The sequence below is a fragment of the Taudactylus pleione genome, unplaced genomic scaffold (assembly GCF_031769625.1).
Source record: "Taudactylus pleione unplaced genomic scaffold, aTauple2 ptg000013l, whole genome shotgun sequence".
Classification (NCBI taxonomy): Eukaryota; Metazoa; Chordata; class Amphibia; order Anura; family Myobatrachidae; genus Taudactylus; species Taudactylus pleione.
Window position 1 is genome coordinate 3,340,436 of NW_028284416.1, and position 23,033 is coordinate 3,363,468.

Here is a 23,033-nt window from a genome sequence, read left to right on the forward strand (position 1 = left end):
TCTATTATTTAAACAGGTGAGATTCCTATTAATATTCATACAAAAAGGTGCTCCCAGAAGTACAATGATACATAAGAACAGACAACGAGTACTTCTCTGAGGGGCATAGTAGAGAAATGATATATTGCGAAACGCGCGTCGGCACCCTGATAGTGCTCTAGGGCTCCCCACCCGCCATACTCACCTGTTGTTAGTGAGTTCACTGCCCGTAAGGTACTTTTCTATTTCTGCTTTATTCTCATTAGGCACTCTGCTGTGCTTGTCCTGCCCCTGGGCATTACACGGCAGGTACCCCTGACAGCAGATGCAGCACTCTACCAACACTTCATTTCACTGAGCCACTGTGCCTACCTGCTTATCATTGGTTCAATGCCCAGGTATAATGGAGACAGCAGCAGTCAGCGACTTGTAACTGCTCAGTCTCCTCCTTCACTTTTCTGCACGGTGACTGTAATATATCTGGTAATTGTGACCTAACCCACGTATTGTCTCTGGATAATGTATACATGATCCATTCCAACTCACAATGGAGTGTATGTATGCACAATCTTTCTATATAAAAGTGTAAGCTGCAAAGTTTATTCCTAAATCTGCAAGTGCTCTACATACAGTATATACGTAATAATCAGGTGCTGGTTATACCGTCTATAATTGAGGAATACTATTCTTTTATACATTGCTTTCATAGTGGATTTGCCATGGAGATACTTATGTTTGCACGTGTTATATAAACATAGAATTTACTGTTTTTACAATATTAGTTATTATACCAGACTGATTCTATATCTAATAGAGCAGGGACTATATTATTGTCTGTAAAGTATAACTGTTACGGAGGTGCTCGAATGTACATGTGGTATAAACATTTATGAAGAATTATTGTATGCACAATAACAATTAATATAGCAGATTGACCTTACACTCATGTGATCTGGGACTTGAACCTCCTCCGCAAATATATGCATGAGGCGTACCTAGCGGACTTGTTATCAGATTCATTATAATCCTACTCACTAATAATAGACGGACTCTAAGGAGCTACATAATAGCGGAATTCCACCTAGATATATGCAGGTTGAATTGGCGACTTTTTAATGTTGTCTTTATTGTTTTTATATCGGAATCTGTATGAAATACCAACAGTCGTGATCATACCGACACTTGTTGGTCGGTATGCTAACCCTCCGCCTCTCTCTACCCTAACCCCCCCTCTTTGGTGCCTAACCGTAACCTCCCCCCCCTAGTGCCTGAACCTAACCTCCCCCTCCCAGCACCCTAACCCTCCCCCCCCCTAGTGCCTAACCCTAACCCTCCCCGTAGTGCCTAACCGTAACCCTCCCCCCAACCCCGTTACTTACGTTCGGTATTCTCACGCCATTAATGTAAATGTCGGCATCCCGACGGCTGGGATGCCGAGCGCATCCCATTATGTCCCCTATTGTCACACTCCCTACACTATGGGCCTGATTCAGACCCGCTCGCAAGCGGGTCGATGGCCGGGCAGTGCGCACTCGCTCCGGGGCTCGCAGCAAAACGGGGCGGCTGACGATGTTGATCGACAGCTCGCGCCGTTTTGTTGGGGGTGGGTGGCGTTTGTGGGCGGCCCTACTGACATCACCAGTGATGTCAGTAGTGAGCTTCCGGCTCTATTAGAGCAGGAAGCTCACTGGGGATTGCGGAAGATGAGACCCTACCACAAGGGTCTCGTCACGACCATCACCTGGCCGCTCGCATAAGCTGTGGGTGGTCACCCACAGCTTATCCAGCGGCCAGGAGGCCGGTTTAAAAAAAAAAAAAAAAAAAGCGGCCGCCCTGATTCAGAGCAAGTGCTCACTTTTTGCGAGCGGCTCTGAATCAGGGCCTATGTCTAGTGTTTTTGTATTTTAATTGGCAACAGTGATATTGGACTCCTGATTGGCAGATTCATTTATATTATTTAGTCCTAATTAGTCACTTTGCCTGTAATCGTTATATGTATGGTTTGTCTAGGTCTAAGTCCAAACATAAGTGATAATATTTTAGCAATATATCATTTCTCCAGGGCGCCCCTCAGAGAAGAACTCGTTCTTGCATGACCGATGAACCCAGCGGGGACCTAGCAGTATCTGGAAGGTTTGCCTGAAGCCGGAATGGCTACTGCTGGGGACCCTATTGACGGCAACGGCGAGAGTGATGCAGTGACCAACAGCGTTAATGTTATATTACCGATGTTTGTTACATACAGCAAGGATGACATCGTTGTTAAATAGGGCCCAGAGTCCATATAATGCGCCCTTTCTACCGGGACAATGAGCAGCACTATGGGGGAGATGTATCATCAGAGCTTGGAGAGAGATAAAGTACCAACCATTCAGCTTTTAACTGCAATTTTTCAAACACAGCCTGTAAGTAACAGGAGCTGCGTGGTTGGTACTTTAATTCTATCCACTTTATATCTCTCTCCAAGCTTTGCTACATCTCCCCCTATGTGTGATCCGCCACCTGGCTTCAGGGATGCAGCGTGTTTATTTCAGAAGGGGTTGTCCAAAGGAAGACATCCGAGCAGTGCTTACTACTTATGCCATTGGTCATTAAAATCAAGGAGTCTCAGCCATTCTGACTTTGACCACTAGGTGGCGCACTGTGCTGGGATATTTCATTCTATTATATGGTAGAATAGAGATTCATTTGTTGCTCCATTCGGAGGGAGGACACATTTGTTCTCAGGTAGCTCAGGGTGGAGTTTGGTGGTTTATTTGTCCCTGTTGTGCCTGTATAAATGTTGGGAGGTGTGACACAGTCTCATGTTATCCCTCCCTGCAGGCTATGAGCAGGTTATGTCTGTCAGCTCTTGGCCTGATCTGCCCTCCTGTCTGACACATCCCTGGGCATACTCTCCCTCTCACACCTCAGTTAGGCTGACAGGAGAGTTCTGTGGGAGATAAAACAATCGTAGGAAGAGAAAGCAAATAATGGAACTGTACTAAATGGAGAAGGCTAAACTAGATCCTAGACCAAGAATGTTTCTACAAAGTCATCCCTTCATATTTAAATAGACAAATACAATATATAGGGTTAGCACCCATTTAAAAAGCCAGCAATACCTTTTAGTTGCACTGGTTTTCTATATACAGATACTAGATAGCACCAAAAGCAGAGGAAAAATGTGTGTGTGTGTGTGTGTGTGTGTGTACAGCTACACTTCCACTCCTCCCGCAGCTACTACACTTCCACTCCTCCCGCAGCTACTACACTTCCACTCCTCCCGCAGCTACTACACTTCCACTGCTCCCGCAGCTACTACACTTCCACTCCTCCCGCAGCTACTACACTTCCACTCGTCCCGCAGCTACTACGCTTCCACTCCTCCCGCAGCTACTACACTTCCACTCCTCCCGCAGCTACTACGCTTCCACTCCCGCAGCTACTACACTTCCACTCCCGCAGCTACTACACTTCCACTCCTCCCGCAGCTACTACGCTTCACTGCTCCCGCAGCTACACTTCCACTCCTCCCGCAGCTACTACACTTCCACTCCTCCCGCAGCTACTACTCTTCCACTCCTCCCGCAGCTACTACACTTCCACTCCTCCCGCAGCTACTACACTTCCACTCCTCCCGCAGCTACTCTTCCACTCCTCCCGCAGCTACTACTCTTCCACTCCTCCCGCAGCTACTACTCTTCCACTCCTCCCGCAGCTACTACACTTCCACTCCCGCAGCTACTACACTTCCACTCCCGCAGCTACTACGCTTCACTGCTCCCGCAGCTACACTTCCACTCCTCCCGCAGCTACTACACTTCCACTCCTCCCGCAGCTACTACTCTTCCACTGCTCCCACAGCTACAACGCTTCCACTCCTCCCGAAGCTACTACGCTTCCACTCCTCCCGCAGCTACTACGCTTCCACTCCCGCAGCTACTACGCTTTCACTCCTCCCGCAGCTACTACGCTTCCACTCCTCCCGCAGCTACTACGCTTCCACTCCTCCCGCAGCTACTACGCTTCCACTGCTCCCGCAGCTACTACGCTTCCACTGCTCCCGCAGCTACTACGCTTCCACTGCTCCCGCAGCTACTACGCTTCCACTCCTCCCGCAGCTACTACGCTTCCACTCCTCCCGCAGCTACTACGCTTCCACTGCTCCCGCAGCTACTACGCTTCCACTGCTCCCGCAGCTACTACGCTTCCACTCCTCCCGCAGCTACTACGCTTCCACTCCTCCCGCAGCTACACTTCCACTGCTCCCACATATTCCAAATTGAATCATGTTTAATACATATGTAGGTGATTAGTGCAAAGTGCCCTTTTATACCACAGCAACCTGTATTTATTATTAATGTACATATTTATTTAAGCTATAAATCCCTCCTCCATCCCTCCAGGAGGAGAGATTCGCCAGGCTGCGGCAGAGTTTGGGGGTCCCACTGGATCGGCCACAACGCCGGACCCCTAGGTAAGTACTATTCTGTAATAAGTAACATTCTGCATCAATGTGTGAGTCATAGACCTCAAACCAAAACAGAGCAGAGCGGAGAGGAGAGGAGAGGTCCTTAAAGTCAACACCAGCCATGAACTACAAGTCCCATATGTTGCCCAAACTCTGATTTACCCCTACAAGATCTATATATAGCTGAAGCTTTAGGACCGTCCTATAAAAGCACTTGTACCTTCTGTGTCAACACAACTGTAGGATAAGAAGAGCTGTGTGATGGGTGTGTGACATAGTATAATAGGTATTGTTACAGCATTGAGCAAGTCATCACAGCGCAGGTTGCTGATTGGTTGCTATAAGCAACGTCTCCACTTGTCTTTTCTTTAGACGGTTTGATACATCTCCCCCAATGTTCCGAGTTGATTTCAGTAGAAGGATAATGATAATTAGAATTCCCGGGCAGGTTCTAGGTCTGCATCGGGGGACGGGTCTGGCATGGCAGATAGGCAATCACTAGGCAACACCTCTACTTACCTCTGGTTAAGGCCCTTCTGCACATGCAGAGTATCCAGCTCCTGCATGCTGCCACGGCTGACGGAGACAGTGGAGTTAGCAAGTCGGATGGCGCGGCGCTTGGCACGGCGTGGGCAGCAGGAGGTACTCAGGCCCTGCTGGGAAGATACAGAGGTGCTGCGGCTGGTCCGGTACCCAATCGATTCAGTCATCAGGGCCTCGCTGTATGTATGCTCATCTGTAAATTCATGGCACTGGAGACAGGAGGCAAGCAGAGAACAGGAGACAGAGATATGTACTCAGAGCTCCGAGACACAGGGAGGTACAAGGAGAGGAGAAGGAGGTCTCAGTTGACATAAAGGTTCACCACAGACAGCTCATAAACCAAAGAGACATAGAGACTAGTGTGGACTGGTTGGGTACAGGGATCTCGGCAGTCAGAATCCCAACGCCGGCATTCCGACAGGGTAAGGATACCGACACCTGTCGGTAAGTAGCCTAACTCTCCCTCCCCACACCCTAAACCTAATCTCCCTCCCTAGTGCCTGAACCCTAACTCTCCTCCCTAGTGCCTGAACCCTAACTCTCCTCCTAGTGCCTGAACCCTAACTCTCCTCCTGGTGCCTGAACCCTAACTCTCCTCCTGGTGCCTGAACCCTAACTCTCCTCCTGGTGCCTGAACCCTAACTCTCCCTCCCCACACCCTAAACCTAATCTCACTCCCTAGTGCCTAACAACTCTCCCCCTAACCCCACTACTTACCGCTGGGGTGCCAGCGGGCGGGATGCTGGCGCCGTGATTCTGACTGGTATTGGAATTCCGGTGTCGGCTTCCCAACAGCCGGGATTTCAACTACCTCCCGTGTGGACGACTGAGAACTCAGACACATTGGGGTTTATTTACTAAGCAGCAGTTTTTCTTCCCGGAGTGTTTAAGCCCGAAATATAACCGGGCAATGCTTTTAATAGCAAAACATAGTAAATAAAACGCAAAGAGTGCTCAATATTGCCCTGTATGATGGAGCCATCAGCTACAAACAGTGGAGGCAGCCATTCTGTGCGGGCTGTACCAGCATTCAGCCTATCAGTAGGAAAGAGACTAGTGATATTTATCGCCTCTGAGGCATATGATGGTGGGTCCACCTTAAAGACTAGTGACACAAAGATTATATTAAGTTGAATGGACAAGTTGAAGGACACAAGGAGTTATGTGCTATAGGTATGTATTGCCCAGAAAGGATGAGATGTCACAGGGAGCATAACACGGACAGGTCACATTTAGGTGACATCAGAAAATGCCAGGAGAGAATTATTGGCTCCGTATGGACAGGTCACATCCCGGTTACATCAGAAAACGCCAGGAGAGGAATAATGGCTCAGTATGGACAGGTCACATTTAGGTGACATCAGAAAATGCCAGGAGAGAATTATTGGCTCCGTATGGACAGGTCACATCCCGGTTACATCAGAAAACGCCAGGAGAGGAATAATGGCTCAGTATGGACAAGTCACATCTAGGTGACATTAGAAAATGCCAGGAGACAACAACTTAACAACTTAATTTCTTATTTCGGAAGTTCATATGGAAGGGCAAGCGTCCCCGTATTGGGCTTATAAAGTTGCAACAAACTGTAACTAATGGGGGAATTCATTTTCCAGATGTCCAGCTGTATTGCCAGGCGGCCCATCTTAGATATCTCAAGGATTGGTTACATTGTCATGATAACTATGCAGTTACCTCTCTGGAAAGGGAATTTCTTCAGGGGGGCGATCTAATATCTTTCTTACATCTATATGATCAAGAAATTTTACCCCAATACCGTGATAACCCTTTACTATGGTCTGTCAGAAAACTGTGGTGCATTACACGCCACAAAAATAATTTAAACTCTCATAACACATTGTTTCTCCCATTACTATCAAATCCAGACTTTCAGGAAGGGCAAGCTGGATACCCTTTTACTATCTGGAGAGTAGGCGGAGTGACCAATGTAGGATGCATGGTAAATTTGGAGACACACCGACCCCTCACGTTCCAGGAGATGTCTGAAAGATATCCAGTGATAACTGGTTACCCTGTAGCATTTTTACTGGCACAGCATTATGTCAGTCTGGTAATAAGACGTTTTTCTTCTGCTGACTGGGATAATTTACTTGATGTGATGTTGAGGCAACAATCTCAGAATAAAGGGGCAATTTCTTCAGCCTACAACTGGCTCCGAAGCTCGTTAGATCACACCAAATCTCAGAGAGGTATTGTGGTTTGGACCTCCCAGGTTCCGAGTCTGCGGGTGGATGAATTGCTAGACGCACATTACAAAGCCTGTAGATCATTCCCTTCTGTTATGTACACGGAAATGTTCCTTAACATTTTGCACAGAACGTATCTTTCCCCACATAGGAGATTTTTGATTGGTTTATCTGATTCGCATCATTGTTTTAAATGTGGAAATCCCCAGGCAGACCTAAAACACTGCCTTTGGGATTGTCCTATCATACGTAAATTTTGGATTGATGTTCGTTTATATTCAGTAACACATTTAATCAATTTTCTACCTCTAAGTCCAGAGTGGGCACTGTTTGGGATTATTCCCAGTGATCTGCGTATAACAAGAGGAAGCCGTAAATTATTATTGGTTGTGAGTGCTGCGGTGAGGAAATCCATCCTGCAGACATGGATCAACCCGGAACCACCTTCCATGAGTCTTTTCAAAGCTAAACTTTTCTATCTCTTTAGAATGGAGTGGGTGGGAGCTACTTTGGAAAAGGAGACACAGGTTGAACGTTTTTTCGCAGTTTGGGAGAGTTACATTGTAACCCTTTCTACAGCTGTTAAGACACAGATATGTAACTCGTTTTCAAACACTATATGGTTTATGCAGCGTATGGTGGATAACGATCCTCCAATAGTTTTGTAAATCTGGATTATAGAAATTAATCTATAGACAAAATTTTCAAGGGTACTGCTTGAGGAGGAAAAGTGGGGGTGGAGATAGGAGAAATAACAAAGACATCTTTTGTTATAATTCTTTTCAGAAGTGTATTTCTTTTTATATTGTCTGTTCCATATGTTTCCCTTATTATAAAGTTACCATGTCAGAGACTGTTTGTTATACAATATTTGAGCTATTTAGTATATTTCTGAAAAGACACAATTTGTACTAACATTTATCGTCATTTTTCTTGACTACTCTGTACACTGTTTGATGATATGCATTGCTTTAATAAAAAAAGTGTTTAAAAAAAAGAAAATGCCAGGAGAGGAATAATGGCTCAGTATGGACAGGTCACATCTAGGTGACATCAGAAGGCACCAGGAGAGGAATAATGGATCAGTATGGACAGGTCACATCTAGGTGACATCAGAAGGCACCAGGAGAGGAATAATGGATCAGTATGGACAGGTCACATCTAGGTGACATCAGAAGGCACCAGGAGAGGAATAATGGATCAGTATGGACAGGTCACATCCCGGTTACATCAGAAGACACCAGGAGAGGAATAATGGATCAGTATGGACAGGTCACATCTAGGTGACATCAGAAGGCACCAGGAGAGGAATAATGGATCAGTATGGACAGGTCACATCCCGGTTACATCAGAAGACACCAGGAGAGGAATAATGGATCAGTATGGACAGGTCACATCTAGGTGACATCAGAAGGCACCAGGAGAGGAATAATGGCTCAGTATGGACGGGTCACATCCCGGTTACATCAGAAGACACCAGGAGAGGAATAATGGATCAGTATGGACAGGTCACATCTAGGTGACATCAGAAGGCACCAGGAGAGGAATAATGGATCAGTATGGACAGGTCACATCTAGGTGACATCAGAAGGCACCAGGAGAGGAATAATGGCTCAGTATGGACAGGTCACATCTAGGTGACATCAGAAGGCACCAGGAGAGGAATAATGGATCAGTATGGACAGGTCACATCTAGGTGACATCAGAAGGCACCAGGAGAGGAATAATGGCTCAGTATGGACGGGTCACATCCCGGTTACATCAGAAGACACCAGGAGAGGAATAATGGATCAGTATGGACAGGTCACATCTAGGTGACATCAGAAGGCACCAGGAGAGGAATAATGGCTCAGTATGGACGGGTCACATCCCGGTTACATCAGAAGACACCAGGAGAGGAATAATGGATCAGTATGGACAGGTCACATCTAGGTGACATCAGAAGGCACCAGGAGAGGAATAATGGCTCAGTATGGACAGGTCACATCTAGGTGACATCAGAAGGCACCAGGAGAGGAATAATGGCTCAGTATGGACAGGTCACATCTAGGTGACATCAGAAGGCACCAGGAGAGGAATAATGGCTCAGTATGGACAGGTCACATCTAGGTGACATCAGAAGGCACCAGGAGAGGAATAATGGCTCAGTATGGACGGGTCACATCCCGGTTACATCAGAAGACACCAGGAGAGGAATAATGGATCAGTATGGGTGAGTCGAAGATCTGTGAAATGGGCAGATGTTACATGGCTCATCCTGGACATTACAGCAGAGATTGTAGAAATAACTAGTTATATAGTAGAATGATTAAATTTTGGTGGTATTAGTCTATAGGTTCTTACCGTGGTCTTTTCCAAACAGTGCAGGAGGTGGTGATGCTGTAACTCAAACGCTGAGCGATTCTTGATACATAGAGCATGAGTCTCTGTATTTTCCTGCAAAACAGAAAAGCATTAATAGGGCAGGCACTCTGCCATACAGATGGCTAATTGTATCCCCAGGTCCCCCCATGACCTGCTACAATAAAACAAAGCGGAACATTTTCCAATGACAACTTTCCCTGCATAACCGAAAACTGACATGTGCAGTAACGGCTGATGTCACAGAAGCCTACCGCCTTCCTGGATCACAATTGACATGACCCGACCTCACACTTGTGCTATATTTTAGACAGGATTCAAAATAGACTTCTATGTCTCAGGGGAGATCTGATTAGCCACGAGTGGGCTTGTGACCCGAGCCAGTGCACTTACGTTAGCCCAGGACTCAAGACTTTTTTTTTTTGCATCTAACTGAATCGGACCCTACTGTAAAACTGAGTGATTATACCTATGCAGTCAATCCTTTCTCGCATTTGGTATACCTAGAAGATGAAGTACATGACCAGCATAATTAAGAATTCGGCCAAATCGTTTGGTAAAGTCTGGAGTCCATGGTTGTACTCTCAACATCCCCATCCTCGTTTAGTTGTTAACTATCTGTATAAATCTCCCCTTCACATAGCTCCCAACTAAGAGGCCTCACCCCATTGGCTCTCTTTCCCAAACCCGTTCTCATTCTATCTCTTCCCTACTTTATCTTTCTTCTTTCCTCTTTTTCCATGGTTTGCCACACCGTTATATGCGAGGGTGTTCCCTCGCTCTCTATACCTAAAACTGGATCCTTCCCAAAGCTAACGTTAGACCTGGCCAGTTATTTATGGTGTGCACTAATTTTGTACTTTGAATTTCTTTACGATGTTTTATGATGTGATCTGTTCAATAAACAGTATTTCCTATTCCTTTGCCCACCATATTGGGCACATTTCAAGACCACTGAGTATATGTTTAAGACTTTAATCCTATTTTATGGCATGGGTTTTTATAATCACTGTTAGGCGTAAATGCAGTAATTCACTATAAATATGTTTCTGTGAGTCTGGATGTGACAAGGTTCTGATTTATAGGAGATTCATCATTCACAAGGTGTAAATGTACAGTCGCGAATACTGAAAATATCCTGGAATACCTGATAGCACTTAGCCATCCACACTGAACTCTCCCTTATAACCCTCTAGGTCAGGGGTCTTCAACCTTGGCCCTCCAGCTGCTGTGGAACTACACATCCTAGCATGCATTGACATAGTTTTAGCATGCTGTTATATCAAAAAGGTGGCAGTGCATGCTGGGTTGTGTAGCTCCACAGCAGCTGGAGGGCTAAGGTTGAAGACCCCTGCTCTAGGTCTTCACTCATTAGTTCTATATATACTTCTGTGTGACTATTCATCGCCTCACCACCAGAGCTCCAGCCTCTCTTACTTGCCTTTCTGTGACCTCTAATCGAATCCCTGGCCTCTCTGGATGAACACAGCTACGTATCCGACCTTACTGATACCGCCAACAACTGGTATAATGCTCTTATTTCGTCCCTACTATGAAAGTCTCCATTATTGATTTTTTTTTTTTTTCCCCTGAGCATCGGATTAATGCAGGTGAACGGTTTGAGAGCAGCTGCTGTGTAGTAATAGAATTAACAGAACTGGCACAAGTTCTAGCGAGTCAGTTCATAGCTATGTATCCTATAACCTGTCCTTCATGGCAAACAGTCCAATTCACCATCGTAACCGTCACCAACATCACCCATCTAACACTAAGCTCCACCTACTCCTTGCCGAATTAAACGTTTTACACCCCTCCTATAGCTCATCGTCGATTTTTCCTTCCGCGGTTTACCACCTACTCTAATGCTGGCCTTAGTCGGCATGAGCTACATGCCCACTCCAATTTGCCAACACATGTCCTAACCAAACTGGGCCTGACCAATTTGGTAAGTACCAAATCGTGCTCCTCTGGTTGTGCAGGACTGAAGGCACTGATCATCTGTGGGCAGAATTCTTCCACATTTACCAACAAAACCTGCTTTCATAGGATTTTTATTATCAGCCATTGCAGTAAATTCTTGTCCACGTACGCATCATACGCGGCTAGCGTATCCAACCGCTTTAACCAAGATGCTTTGGTGTGAACCTGTCGATTTAAAATTCTTAATCATTTTACAAACTGCGCAGAGATCCCCACACATCAACTGACCAGTCCGTAGACATAAAAAATGGCAGCCAGCTAGGAGACATTAAGGGGAACTGACAGAGGTGAAATCCGGCGGACATATAGTGCCATTTCAATTTCTTTTGTTTTGTGGTGTCTACTTGTATAAGTAAGCAAATTACTTTGTGCAGCAAGATGGTGGGTATTTGGGATAGAAGGGTAAAATACGCTCCTCTTGACAGGAGCTGGGGCGGCTTACGGTTTCATCTGCTGTATTCAGGTGACCTTCAGTAATATGTCTTACACTGTGCACAAAAAAATCAATCAAGATCTTGTTTTGTGGGAGGAGATAGTGGAACGTTCTGCAGCCGGTGGAAATCTTGCATTATATACAGGGAAGTGTATTTATATGTGTGAAAACGTAAGACATGAAATAAAGTATGTGTACGTCCTCTTAGTCTCCCAGCTTATATAAGACACATTCTAGTAGTAGTTTTGGGATCAAAATGGAAAGCTATCCTTACCTCTAGGCCCCCACTCTCTTTGTAACGCAGAAACGCGTTGGTGGTGTTGCTCTTTGCCAGTCTAATCCTGGCCAGGCGGATCTTCTGCGGAGATGACAAACACAGCGGGGTGAGTGACAGGAGAGAAATATGAGGTGGGTGGTTGGGTGGCAAGAGAGAAATATGAGGCAGGTGGTTGGGTGGCAAGAGAGAAATATGGGGTTAGGTGGTTGGGTGACAGCAGAGTAGTATGGAGCAGGTGGTTGGGTGGCACAAGAGAAATATGGGGCAGGTGGTTGGGTGGCAGGAGATATATATGGGGTTAGGTGGTTGTGTGATAGTAGAGAAATAGGTGGTTGGGTGACAAATATGGGGTTGGGTGACAGGAGAGAAATATGGGGTTTGGTGGTTGGGTTACAGGAGAGGAATATGGGGTTAGGTGGTTGGGTTACAGGAGAGAAATATGGGGCAAGTGGTTGGGTGACAGGAGAGAAATATGGGGTTAGGTGGTTGGGTGACAGGAGAGAAATATGGGGTTAGGTGGTTGGGTGACAGGAGAGAAATATGGGGTTAGGTGGTTGGGTTACAGGAGAGAAATATGGGGTTGGGTTACAGGAGAGAAATATGGGGCAAGTGGTTGGGTGACAGGAGAGAAATATGGGGTTAGGTGTATGGGTTACAGGAGAGAAATATGGGGTTAGGTGGTTGGGTGACAGGAGAGACATATGGGGTTAGGTGGTTGGGTGACAGCAGAGAAATATGGGGTTGGGTGACAGGAGAGAAATATGGGGTTGGGTGACAGGAGAGAAATATGGGGTTAGGTGGTTGGGTGACAGGAGAGAAATATGGGGCAGGTGGTTGGGTGACAGGAGAGAAATATGGGGTTAGGTGGTTGGGTTACAGGAGAGAAATATGGGGTTAGGTGGTTGGGTGACAGCAGAGAAATATGGGGTTGGGTGACAGGAGAGAAATATGGGGTTAGGTGGTTGGGTGACAGGAGAGAAATATGGGGTTAGGTGGTTGGGTGACAGGAGAGAAATATGGGGCAAGTAGTTGGGTGACAGGAGAGAAATATGGGGCAGGTGGTTGGGTTACAGGAGAGAAATATGGGGTTAGGTGTTTGGGTTACAGGAAAGAAATATGGGGTTAGGTGGTTGGGTGGCAGGAGAGAAATATGGGGTTAGGTGGTTGGGTGACAGGAGAGAAATATGGGGTTAGGTGGTTGGGTGACAGGAGAGAAATATGGGGCAAGTGGTTGGGTGACAGGAGAGAAATATGGGGCAGGTGGTTGGGTTACAGGAGAGAAATATGGGGTTAGGTGGTTGGGTTACAGGAAAGAAATATGGGGTTAGGTGGTTGGTGACAGGAGAGAAATATGGGGCAGGTGGTTGGGTGACAGGAGAGAAATATGGGGTTAGGTGGTTGGGTGACGGGAGAGAAATATGGGGTTTGGTGGTTGGGTGACAGGAGAGAAATATGGGGCAGGTGGTTGGGTTACAGGAGAAATATGGGGTTAGGTGGTTGGGTGGCAGGAGAGAAATATGGGGTTGGGTGGCAGGAGAGAAATATGGGGTTGGGTGACAGGAGAGAAATATGGGGTTAGGTGGTTGGGTTACAGGAGAGAAATATGGGGTTGGGTGACAGGAGAGAAATATGGGGTTAGGTGGTTGGGTTACAGGAGAGAAATATGGGGTTAGGTGGCAGGAGAGAAATATGGGGTTAGGTGGTTGGGTGACAGGAGAGAAATATGGGGTTAGGTGGTTGGGTGACAGGAGAGAAATATGGGGTTAGGTGGTTGGGTGACAGGAGAGAAATATGGGGTTGGGTGACAGGAGAGAAATATGGGGTGGCAGGACAAACATATACCACAATCACAGAACATAGGGTGAGTGACTGAAGACCTGCTTACTTGCTGCGCCCGGCGCTTGTCCGCCCGCTGGTTCTGGTGATAAATACGGCTGAAATTAGATACGATGACTGGGACCGGCAGTGCAATAACCAGCACTCCGCTGAGGGAGCAGATGGAGCCAAATATCTTCCCAGCTATTGTGTCTGGAACCATATCTCCATACCTGCAGAAACACGGGCAGTGGCACCATTACTGGGCTGGGGATGTACCATGCTTCTATTAAGATGTCTATTTCAATTTAAACATGTTATTCTACACCAAGTGCCTTATTTCTCTGCTAATAAGAGTGACCCATTTTTTTTGCCAACCACGCCAGTCCATGGCACCTTATTGCCTACTCAAAGTGGAGGCATCCATATTGGAGCACGTGCTCAGATGGACGCAACTTTGACGATATTCGCAAACGTACAATGCATCTTGAAAAAAAAACAATACACATTGTATTTATTGCTCGTTCAGAGCTGAGCCAAGATCTGCAATACTAGCAAATTGCGCGGCGTCAGAGTAATCAGTATGCACTGCATTAACATCACTGTGCATGGCGAGACAGCGTAATTCATAGGAAATAAAGTCACAGGGGCATGTAAAATGACAATGGAAATCAAACAAGATGCAAATAGGATTTTTTTTTTTATGTACACAGTAATAAACAGCAGGAGCCTTCCCCTTTACAAGCTGACGCGTTTCATTACTGTGAACTGACTGCTCACTTCACTGTAACCCTGCAAATAAATCACAGCAGCAATATTACCAGAGTATAATAATAACTAAGATGGAGTTAGACACATTCAGCCGGGGTCATCACCAACATCAGCTTGCACCATTGATCCGCCTCCAGACAGACGCATTGAATGCGATTACGTGAACGCACCCTTTCACTATCTCAAACGTACATACACCCCCCCCCCAAACTCTCAGCTTCAGCGCCACAGCGCTGACAATCTCGCAGCTCCGGAACCGCTCTGGAGCACAGGAAAAATAAAACGCTGATGAGCTTTGGGCTTGGGGACGATTTCTAGGTCTCTAATTTGTATCATTGAATTGATAATAAGGGGATTTGTAATTTATTTTTTATTAACTCGCCTGCAGGAGTGTGCTACAAAATGATGACATTTAGAATGTTGGCACCAGATTGTCGACTTGGTCTAAATTCAACATTCAGAATGTAGTCACGGACATTGCCAGAATGTTGACAGTCGGCATGTCGACATAGCATTTTCAGATTATTTCAGCCCTAGCCCTAATCACAGTGTAACCCTAACAGCTGCCTATCCCTAACACAACCCCAGCCTTAATATTAACAATAACCGCAGCCTAACACTAACTGCATCTTTACCCTAACACTAACCTCATCTTAACACTAACCGCAGCCTAGCCCTAACACTAACTGCAACTTTACCCTAACACTAACCGCAGCCTAGCCCTTACACTAACCACAGCCTAAACCCTAACACTAACCGCAACTTTACCGTAACACTAACCGCAGCCTAACACTAACCGCAGCCTAACACTATCCGCAGCCTAACCCTAACAACAGCCTAACCCTAACATTAACCTCAGCCTAACCCTAACACTAACTGCAGCCAAACACTAACTGCAGCCGAACACTAACCACAGCATAACACTAACAGCAGCCTAACCCTGAGAGCAGCCTAACCCTAACGCTAATTGCAGCCTCACACTAACAGCAACCTAACCCTAACACTAAACGTAGCCTAACCCTAGCATTACCCTAACACTAACAGCAGCCAAACCCTGACAGCAGCCAAAGTCTAACAGCAGCCTAACCCTAACAGCAGCCTAACCCCAACAGCAGCCAAACACTAACTGCAGCCTAACACTATCCGCAGCCTAACCATAACATTAACCTCAGCCTAACCCTAACACTATCAGCAACCTAACCCTAATACTAAACGCAGCCTAACACTAACAGCAGCCTGACCCTAACATTACCCTCAGCCTAACCCTAACACTAACCGCAGCCTACCCTCAGCCTAACATTAACCGCAGCCTAACACTAACCGCAGTCGAACCCTAACACTAACTGCAGCCTAACACTGCAGCCTAACCCTAATGCTAATTGCAGCCTAACACTAACCACAGCCTAAACCCTAACACTAACCGCAACTTTATCCTAACACTAACCTCAGCCTAACCCTAACCGCAGCCTAACCCTAACAGCAGCCTAATCCTAACAGTAACATCAGCCTAACCCGAACACTAACTGCAGCCGAACACTAACAGCAGCCTAACACTAACTACAGCATAACACTAACAGCAGCCTAACCCTGAGAGCAACCTAACCCTAACACTAAACGCAGCCTAACCCTAACATTACCCTAACACTAACTGCAGCCTAACCCTAACAGCAGCCTAACCATAACAGCAGCCTAACCCTAACATTAACCTCAGCCTAACCCTAACAGCAACCTAACCCTAACATTACCCTCAGCCTAACCCTAACACTAATCGCAGTCTAACCCTAACATTACCCTCAGCCTAATCCTAACACTAACCGCAGCCTAACACCGCAGACTAACCCTAACGCAAATTGCAGCCTAACACTAACAGCAGTCTAACCCTAACACTAAACGCTGCCTAACACTAACCGCAGCCTACCCCTAACACTAATCGCAGCCTAATCCTAATACTAACCGCAGCCTAACCCTAACACTAATTGCAGCCTAATCCTAATACTAACCGCAGCCTAACACTAACCGTAGCCTAACCCTAACATTAATTGCAGCCTAACCCTAATACTAACCACAGCCTAACCCTAATAGCAGTCTAACACTAACTGCAGTTTAACCCTAACACTAAGAGCAGTATAACCCTAGCAATAACCGCAGCCTAACCCTAACCGCAGCCTAACACTACCAGCACCTAACACTAACAGCAGCCTAACAGTAATCGCAGCCTAACCCTAACACTAAGAGCAGTATAACCCTAACACTAACCGCAGCCTAACACTACCGGCACCTAACACTAACAGCAGCCTAACACTAATCGCAGCCTAACACTAACGCTAATTGCAGCCTAACACTAAACGCAGCCTACCCCTAACACTAATCGCAGCCTAACCCTAATACTAAATGCAGTCTAAACCTAACACTAACCGCGGCCTAACCCTAATACTAACCGCAGCCTAACCCTAACACTAATTGCAGCCTAACCCTAATACGAACTGCAGCCTAACCCTAACACTAACCACAGTATAACCCTAACACTAATTGCAGCCTAACCCTAATACTAACTGCAGCCTAACCCTAACACTAACCACAGTATAACCCTAACACTAATTGCAGCCTAACCCTAATACTAACCGCAGCCTAACCCTAACATTAATTGCAGCCTAACCCTAATACTAACCACAGCCTAACCCTAATAGCAGTCTAACACTAACTGCAGTTTAACCCTAACACTAAGAGCAGTATAACCCTAGCAATAACCGCAGCCTAACCCTAACCGCAGCCTAACACTACCAGCACCTAACACTAACAGCAGCCTAACAGTAATCGCAGCCTAACCCTAACACTAAGAGCAGTATAACCCTAACACTAACCGCAGCCTAACACTACCGGCACCTAACACTAACAGCAGCCTAACACTAATCGCAGCCTAACACTAACGCTAATTGCAGCCTAACACTAAACGCAGCCTACCCCTAACACTAATCGCAGCCTAACCCTAATACTAAATGCAGTCTAAACCTAACACTAACCGCGGCCTAACCCTAATACTAACCGCAGCCTAACCCTAACACTAATTGCAGCCTAACCCTAATACGAACTGCAGCCTAACCCTAACACTAACCACAGTATAACCCTAACACTAATTGCAGCCTAACCCTAATACTAACTGCAGCCTAACCCTAACACTAACCACAGTATAACCCTAACACTAATTGCAGCCTAACCCTAATACTAACTGCAGCCTAACCCTAACACTAACCGCAGCCTAACCCTAACACTAAGAGCAGTATAACCCTAGCAATAACCGCAGCCTAAACCTAACACTAATCGCAGCCTAACACTAACAGCAGCCTAAACCTAACACTAACCGAGCCTAACCCTAATGCTAACCGCAGCCTAACCCTAACACTAATTGCAGCCTAACCCTAATACTAACCGCAGCCTAACCCTAACACTAATTGCAGCCTAACCCTAATACTAACCGCAGCCTAACACTAACATTAATTGCAGCCTAACCCTAATAGCAGTCTAACACTAACTGCAGTTTAACCTTAACACTAAGAGCAGTATAATTCTAGCAATAACCGCAGCCTAACCCTAACAGCAGCCTAACACTACCGGCACTTAACACTAACAGCAGCCTAACACTAATCGCAGCCTAACCCTAACACTAAGAGCAGTATAACCCTAACACTACCCGCAGCCTAACCCTAATAGCAGTCTAACACTAACTGCATTTTAAGGGGTGAGTGGATTTGATTCTACTCGGTTCCGTTCGGATTTAAAAACCGAATCTTATTGGCTATCAGCTGTCACGAGTTTTGGATAGCCAATAAGATTCGGTTTTTAAATCCGAACGGAACCGAGTAGAACCGAATCCGCTCACCCCTCCCTAACACTAAGAGCAGTATAACTCTAGCAATAACCGCAGCCTAACACTACCGGCACCTAACACTAACAGCAGCCTAACACTAATCGCAGCCTAACCCTACCACTACCACTATAATGGACTGTCGACATTATGACTGCATAACATCTGCAGCCTTTTGATGGAAAAACAGGCATATAATAACGTTGCTTCTATCCTATCTACTTATGGGCTGGAAATTTCACCTAATTTATCAAGTACAATTGAAAAGAAAAGAAAGTAGCCAAAGCACTCGCTCTCTCTCCTATTCACTGCAATACTAAAGCCGGGTACACACCGTTGCCATCACTCTTTCAATACATCGATCATCTTCACTTGCGATCCGAAGTCCCGGCCACAGTGCCGATGTGCGCACACACCTATACAATCATACTGCCGACCTTCGATCAGCGACTGCCAAAATATTGTAAGAAAATGATTGTACCGCCCACAGAGGCGGCGCTGCTGCTGGTGTAGAATCGTAGGAAAGGCGGAAGGTGCATACACTGCGCTTTTGGTCCGATCTGGCCCGGTCGAGTCGGATGAATATTAAACTCCACATACAGTAAGATGTGATCCTTCGATTTGACCAGTTTTCATCCGACAAAACATGATGGGAGGGACGTACACACGGTTGTGATATAGAATTAACAGGTTGAAATCAAAAGAACAGCCCCAGGATTAAGTAGGCGTGTACCCAGCATAACTGCCAGCTAGTTCCTTTGTTGCAACAATGTTACTAGTTTCTATATCAGCGGTAACAAGTGCAGCAAACAAACTGATGGGACTTTGTACAGTGTTTTACACCTATGCGGCAGAAGAAATAAATGATAAGTGTTTTCTATTTCCGGTTGGCTTCCAGAAATAACAAATAACGTGGAATATACCATTTATTCTGACTGCAGGGCCTCTCATTCCGTATATCTGGTGCTGAATTTCTCTCTGAGAAGCAGGATCCCAATACACATCTGTAATAATCTATATCAGTGATGGGAAACCCGATACACAGCAAAGGCAGCGTGTGCCGACCTCTAACCTTTTAAACGGCTGCATATTATCATTTATCTACGTCGAAATTAAACCTACAATTCATAAAAGGCAAATAAACTTATCTGTAAAAAACGTATCACCGGGTATTTTATTGTTAGAGAAATAGGTGTTACCAGCTAGAACATATAATTGTGTATAGAGGACACTACACCCCCAACATAGCCTGACCACTGTACATGACCATAATACACATCTATTACACTGTATACAGACATAGGACACTACACCCCCAACATGTCCTGACCGCTGTACATGATCATAATACACATCTATTACACTGTATACAGACATAGGACACTACACCCCAACATGTCCTGACCACTATACATGATCATAATACACATCTATTACACTGTATACAGACATAGGACACTACACCCCCAACATGACCTGACCACTGTACATGATCATAATACACATCTATTACACTGTATACAGACATAGGACACTACACCCCCAACATGTCCTGACCACTGTACATGACCACAATACACATCTATTACACTGTATACAGACATAGGACACTACACCCCTAACATGACCTGACCGCTGTACATGACCATAATACACATCTATTACACTGTATACAGACATAGGACACTACACCCCCAACATGTCCTGACCACTGTACATGACCATAATACACATCTATTACACTGTATACAGACATAGGACACTACACCCCCAACATGTCCTGACCGCTGTACATGATCATAATACACATCTATTACACTGTATACAGACATAGGACACTACACCCCAACATGTCCTGACCACTATACATGATCATAATACACATCTATTACACTGTATACAGACATAGGACACTACACCCCCAACATGACCTGACCACTGTACATGATCATAATACACATCTATTACACTGTATACAGACATAGGACACTACACCCCCAACATGTCCTGACCACTGTACATGACCACAATACACATCTATTACACTGTATACAGACATAGGACACTACACCCCTAACATGACCTGACCGCTGTACATGACCATAATACACATCTATTACACTGTATACAGACATAGGACACTACACCCCCAACATGTCCTGACCACTGTACACGATCATAATACACATCTATTACACTGTATACAGACATAGGACACTACACCCCCAACATGACCTGACCACTGTACATGACCATAATACACATCTATTACATGTATACAGACATAGGACACTACACCCCCAACATGTCCTGACCACTGTACATGACCATAATACACATCTATTACACTGTATACAGACATAGGACACTACACCCCCAACATGTCCTGACCACTGTACATGACCACAATACACATCTATTACACTGTATACAGACATAGGACACTACACCCCCAACATGACCTGACCGCTGTACATGACCATAATACACATCTATTACACTGTATACAGACATAGGACACTACACCCCCAACATGTCCTGACCACTGTACACGATCATAATACACATCTATTACACTGTATACAGACATAGGACACTGCACCCCCAACATGACCTGACCACTGTACATGACCATAATACACATCTATTACATGTATACAGACATAGGACACTACACCCCCAACATGTCCTGACCACTGTACATGACCATAATACACATCTATTACACTGTATACAGACATAGGACACTACACCCCCAACATAGCCTGACCACTGTACATGACCATAATACACATCTATTACACTGTATACAGACATAGGACACTGCACCCCCAACATGACCTGACCACTGTACATGACCATAATACACATCTATTACATGTTTACAGACATAGGACACTACACCCCCAACATGTCCCGACCACTGTACATGATCATAATACACATCTATTACACTGTATACAGACATAGGACACTACACCCCCAACATAGCCTGACCACTGTACATGACCATAATACACATCTATTACACTGTATACAGACATAGGACACTGCACCCCCAACATGACCTGACCACTGTACATGACCATAATACACATCTATTACATGTTTACAGACATAGGACACTACACCCCCAACATGTCCCGACCACTGTACATGATCATAATACACATCTATTACACTGTATACAGACAAATGACACTACACCCCCAACATAGCCTGACCACTGTACATGACCATAATACACATCTATTACACTGTATACAGACATAGGACACTACACCCCCAACATGTCCTGACCACTGTACATGACCATAATACACATCTATTAAATGTATACAGACATAGGACACTATACCCCCAACATAGCCTGACCACTGTACATGACCATAATACACATCTATTACACTGTATACAGACATAGGACACTACACCCCCAACATGACCTGACCACTGTACATGACCATAATACACATCTATTACACTGTATACAGACATAGGACACTACACCCCCCAACATGACCTGACCACTGTACATGACCATAATACACATCTATTACACTGTATACAGACATAGGACACTACACCCCCAACATGTCCTGACCACTGTACATGACCATAATATACATCTATTACACTGTATACAGACATAGGACACTACACCCCCAACATGTCCCGACCACTGTACATGACCATTATACATCTATCACACTGTATACAGACATAGGACACTGCACCCCCAACATGTCCTGACCGCTGTACATGACCATAATACACATCTATTACACTGTATACAGACATAGGGCACTACACCCCCAACATGTCCTGACCACTGTACATGACCATAATACACATCTATTACACTGTATACATACATAGGACACTACACCCCAACATGTCCTGACCGCTGTACATGATCATAATACACATCTATTACACCGTATACAGACATAGGACACTACACCCCAACATGTCCTGACCGCTGTACATGATCATAATACACATCTATTACACCAGTGATTCCCAACCTCGGTCCTCAAGGCACACCAACAGTCCTGGTTTTAGTGATACCCATGCTTGAGCCCAGATGGTTAAATTAAAGTAACTGAGGTACTAATTAAGTCACCTGTACTCAAGTATGGCTATCCTTAAAACCTGGACTGTTAGTGTGCCTTGAGGACCGTGGTTGGGAACCCCTGTATTACACCCTATACAGACATAGGACACTACACCTCCAACATGACCTGACCACTGTACATGACCATAATACACATCTATTACACTGTATACAGACATAGGACACTACACCCACAACATGACCTGACCACTGTACATGACCATAATACACATCTATT

General features: G+C 45.5%; 1 protein-coding gene across 1 annotated transcript in view; it reads right to left on the reverse strand.

Moving 5' to 3' along the window:
* The window catches only part of KCND1 (potassium voltage-gated channel subfamily D member 1), a 75,982-nt gene that overhangs the window by 3,086 nt on the left and 49,863 nt on the right, over positions 1–23,033 (reverse strand). The window contains exons 3-6 of the mRNA XM_088470240.1: positions 14,116–14,278; positions 12,228–12,311; positions 9,523–9,615; positions 4,952–5,184 (exon numbers count right to left, since the gene is read on the reverse strand). Of these exons, the coding sequence (XP_088326366.1) occupies positions 4,952–5,184; positions 9,523–9,615; positions 12,228–12,311; positions 14,116–14,278 (573 nt within the window). The remainder of the gene's footprint in view (positions 1–4,951; positions 5,185–9,522; positions 9,616–12,227; positions 12,312–14,115; positions 14,279–23,033) is intronic.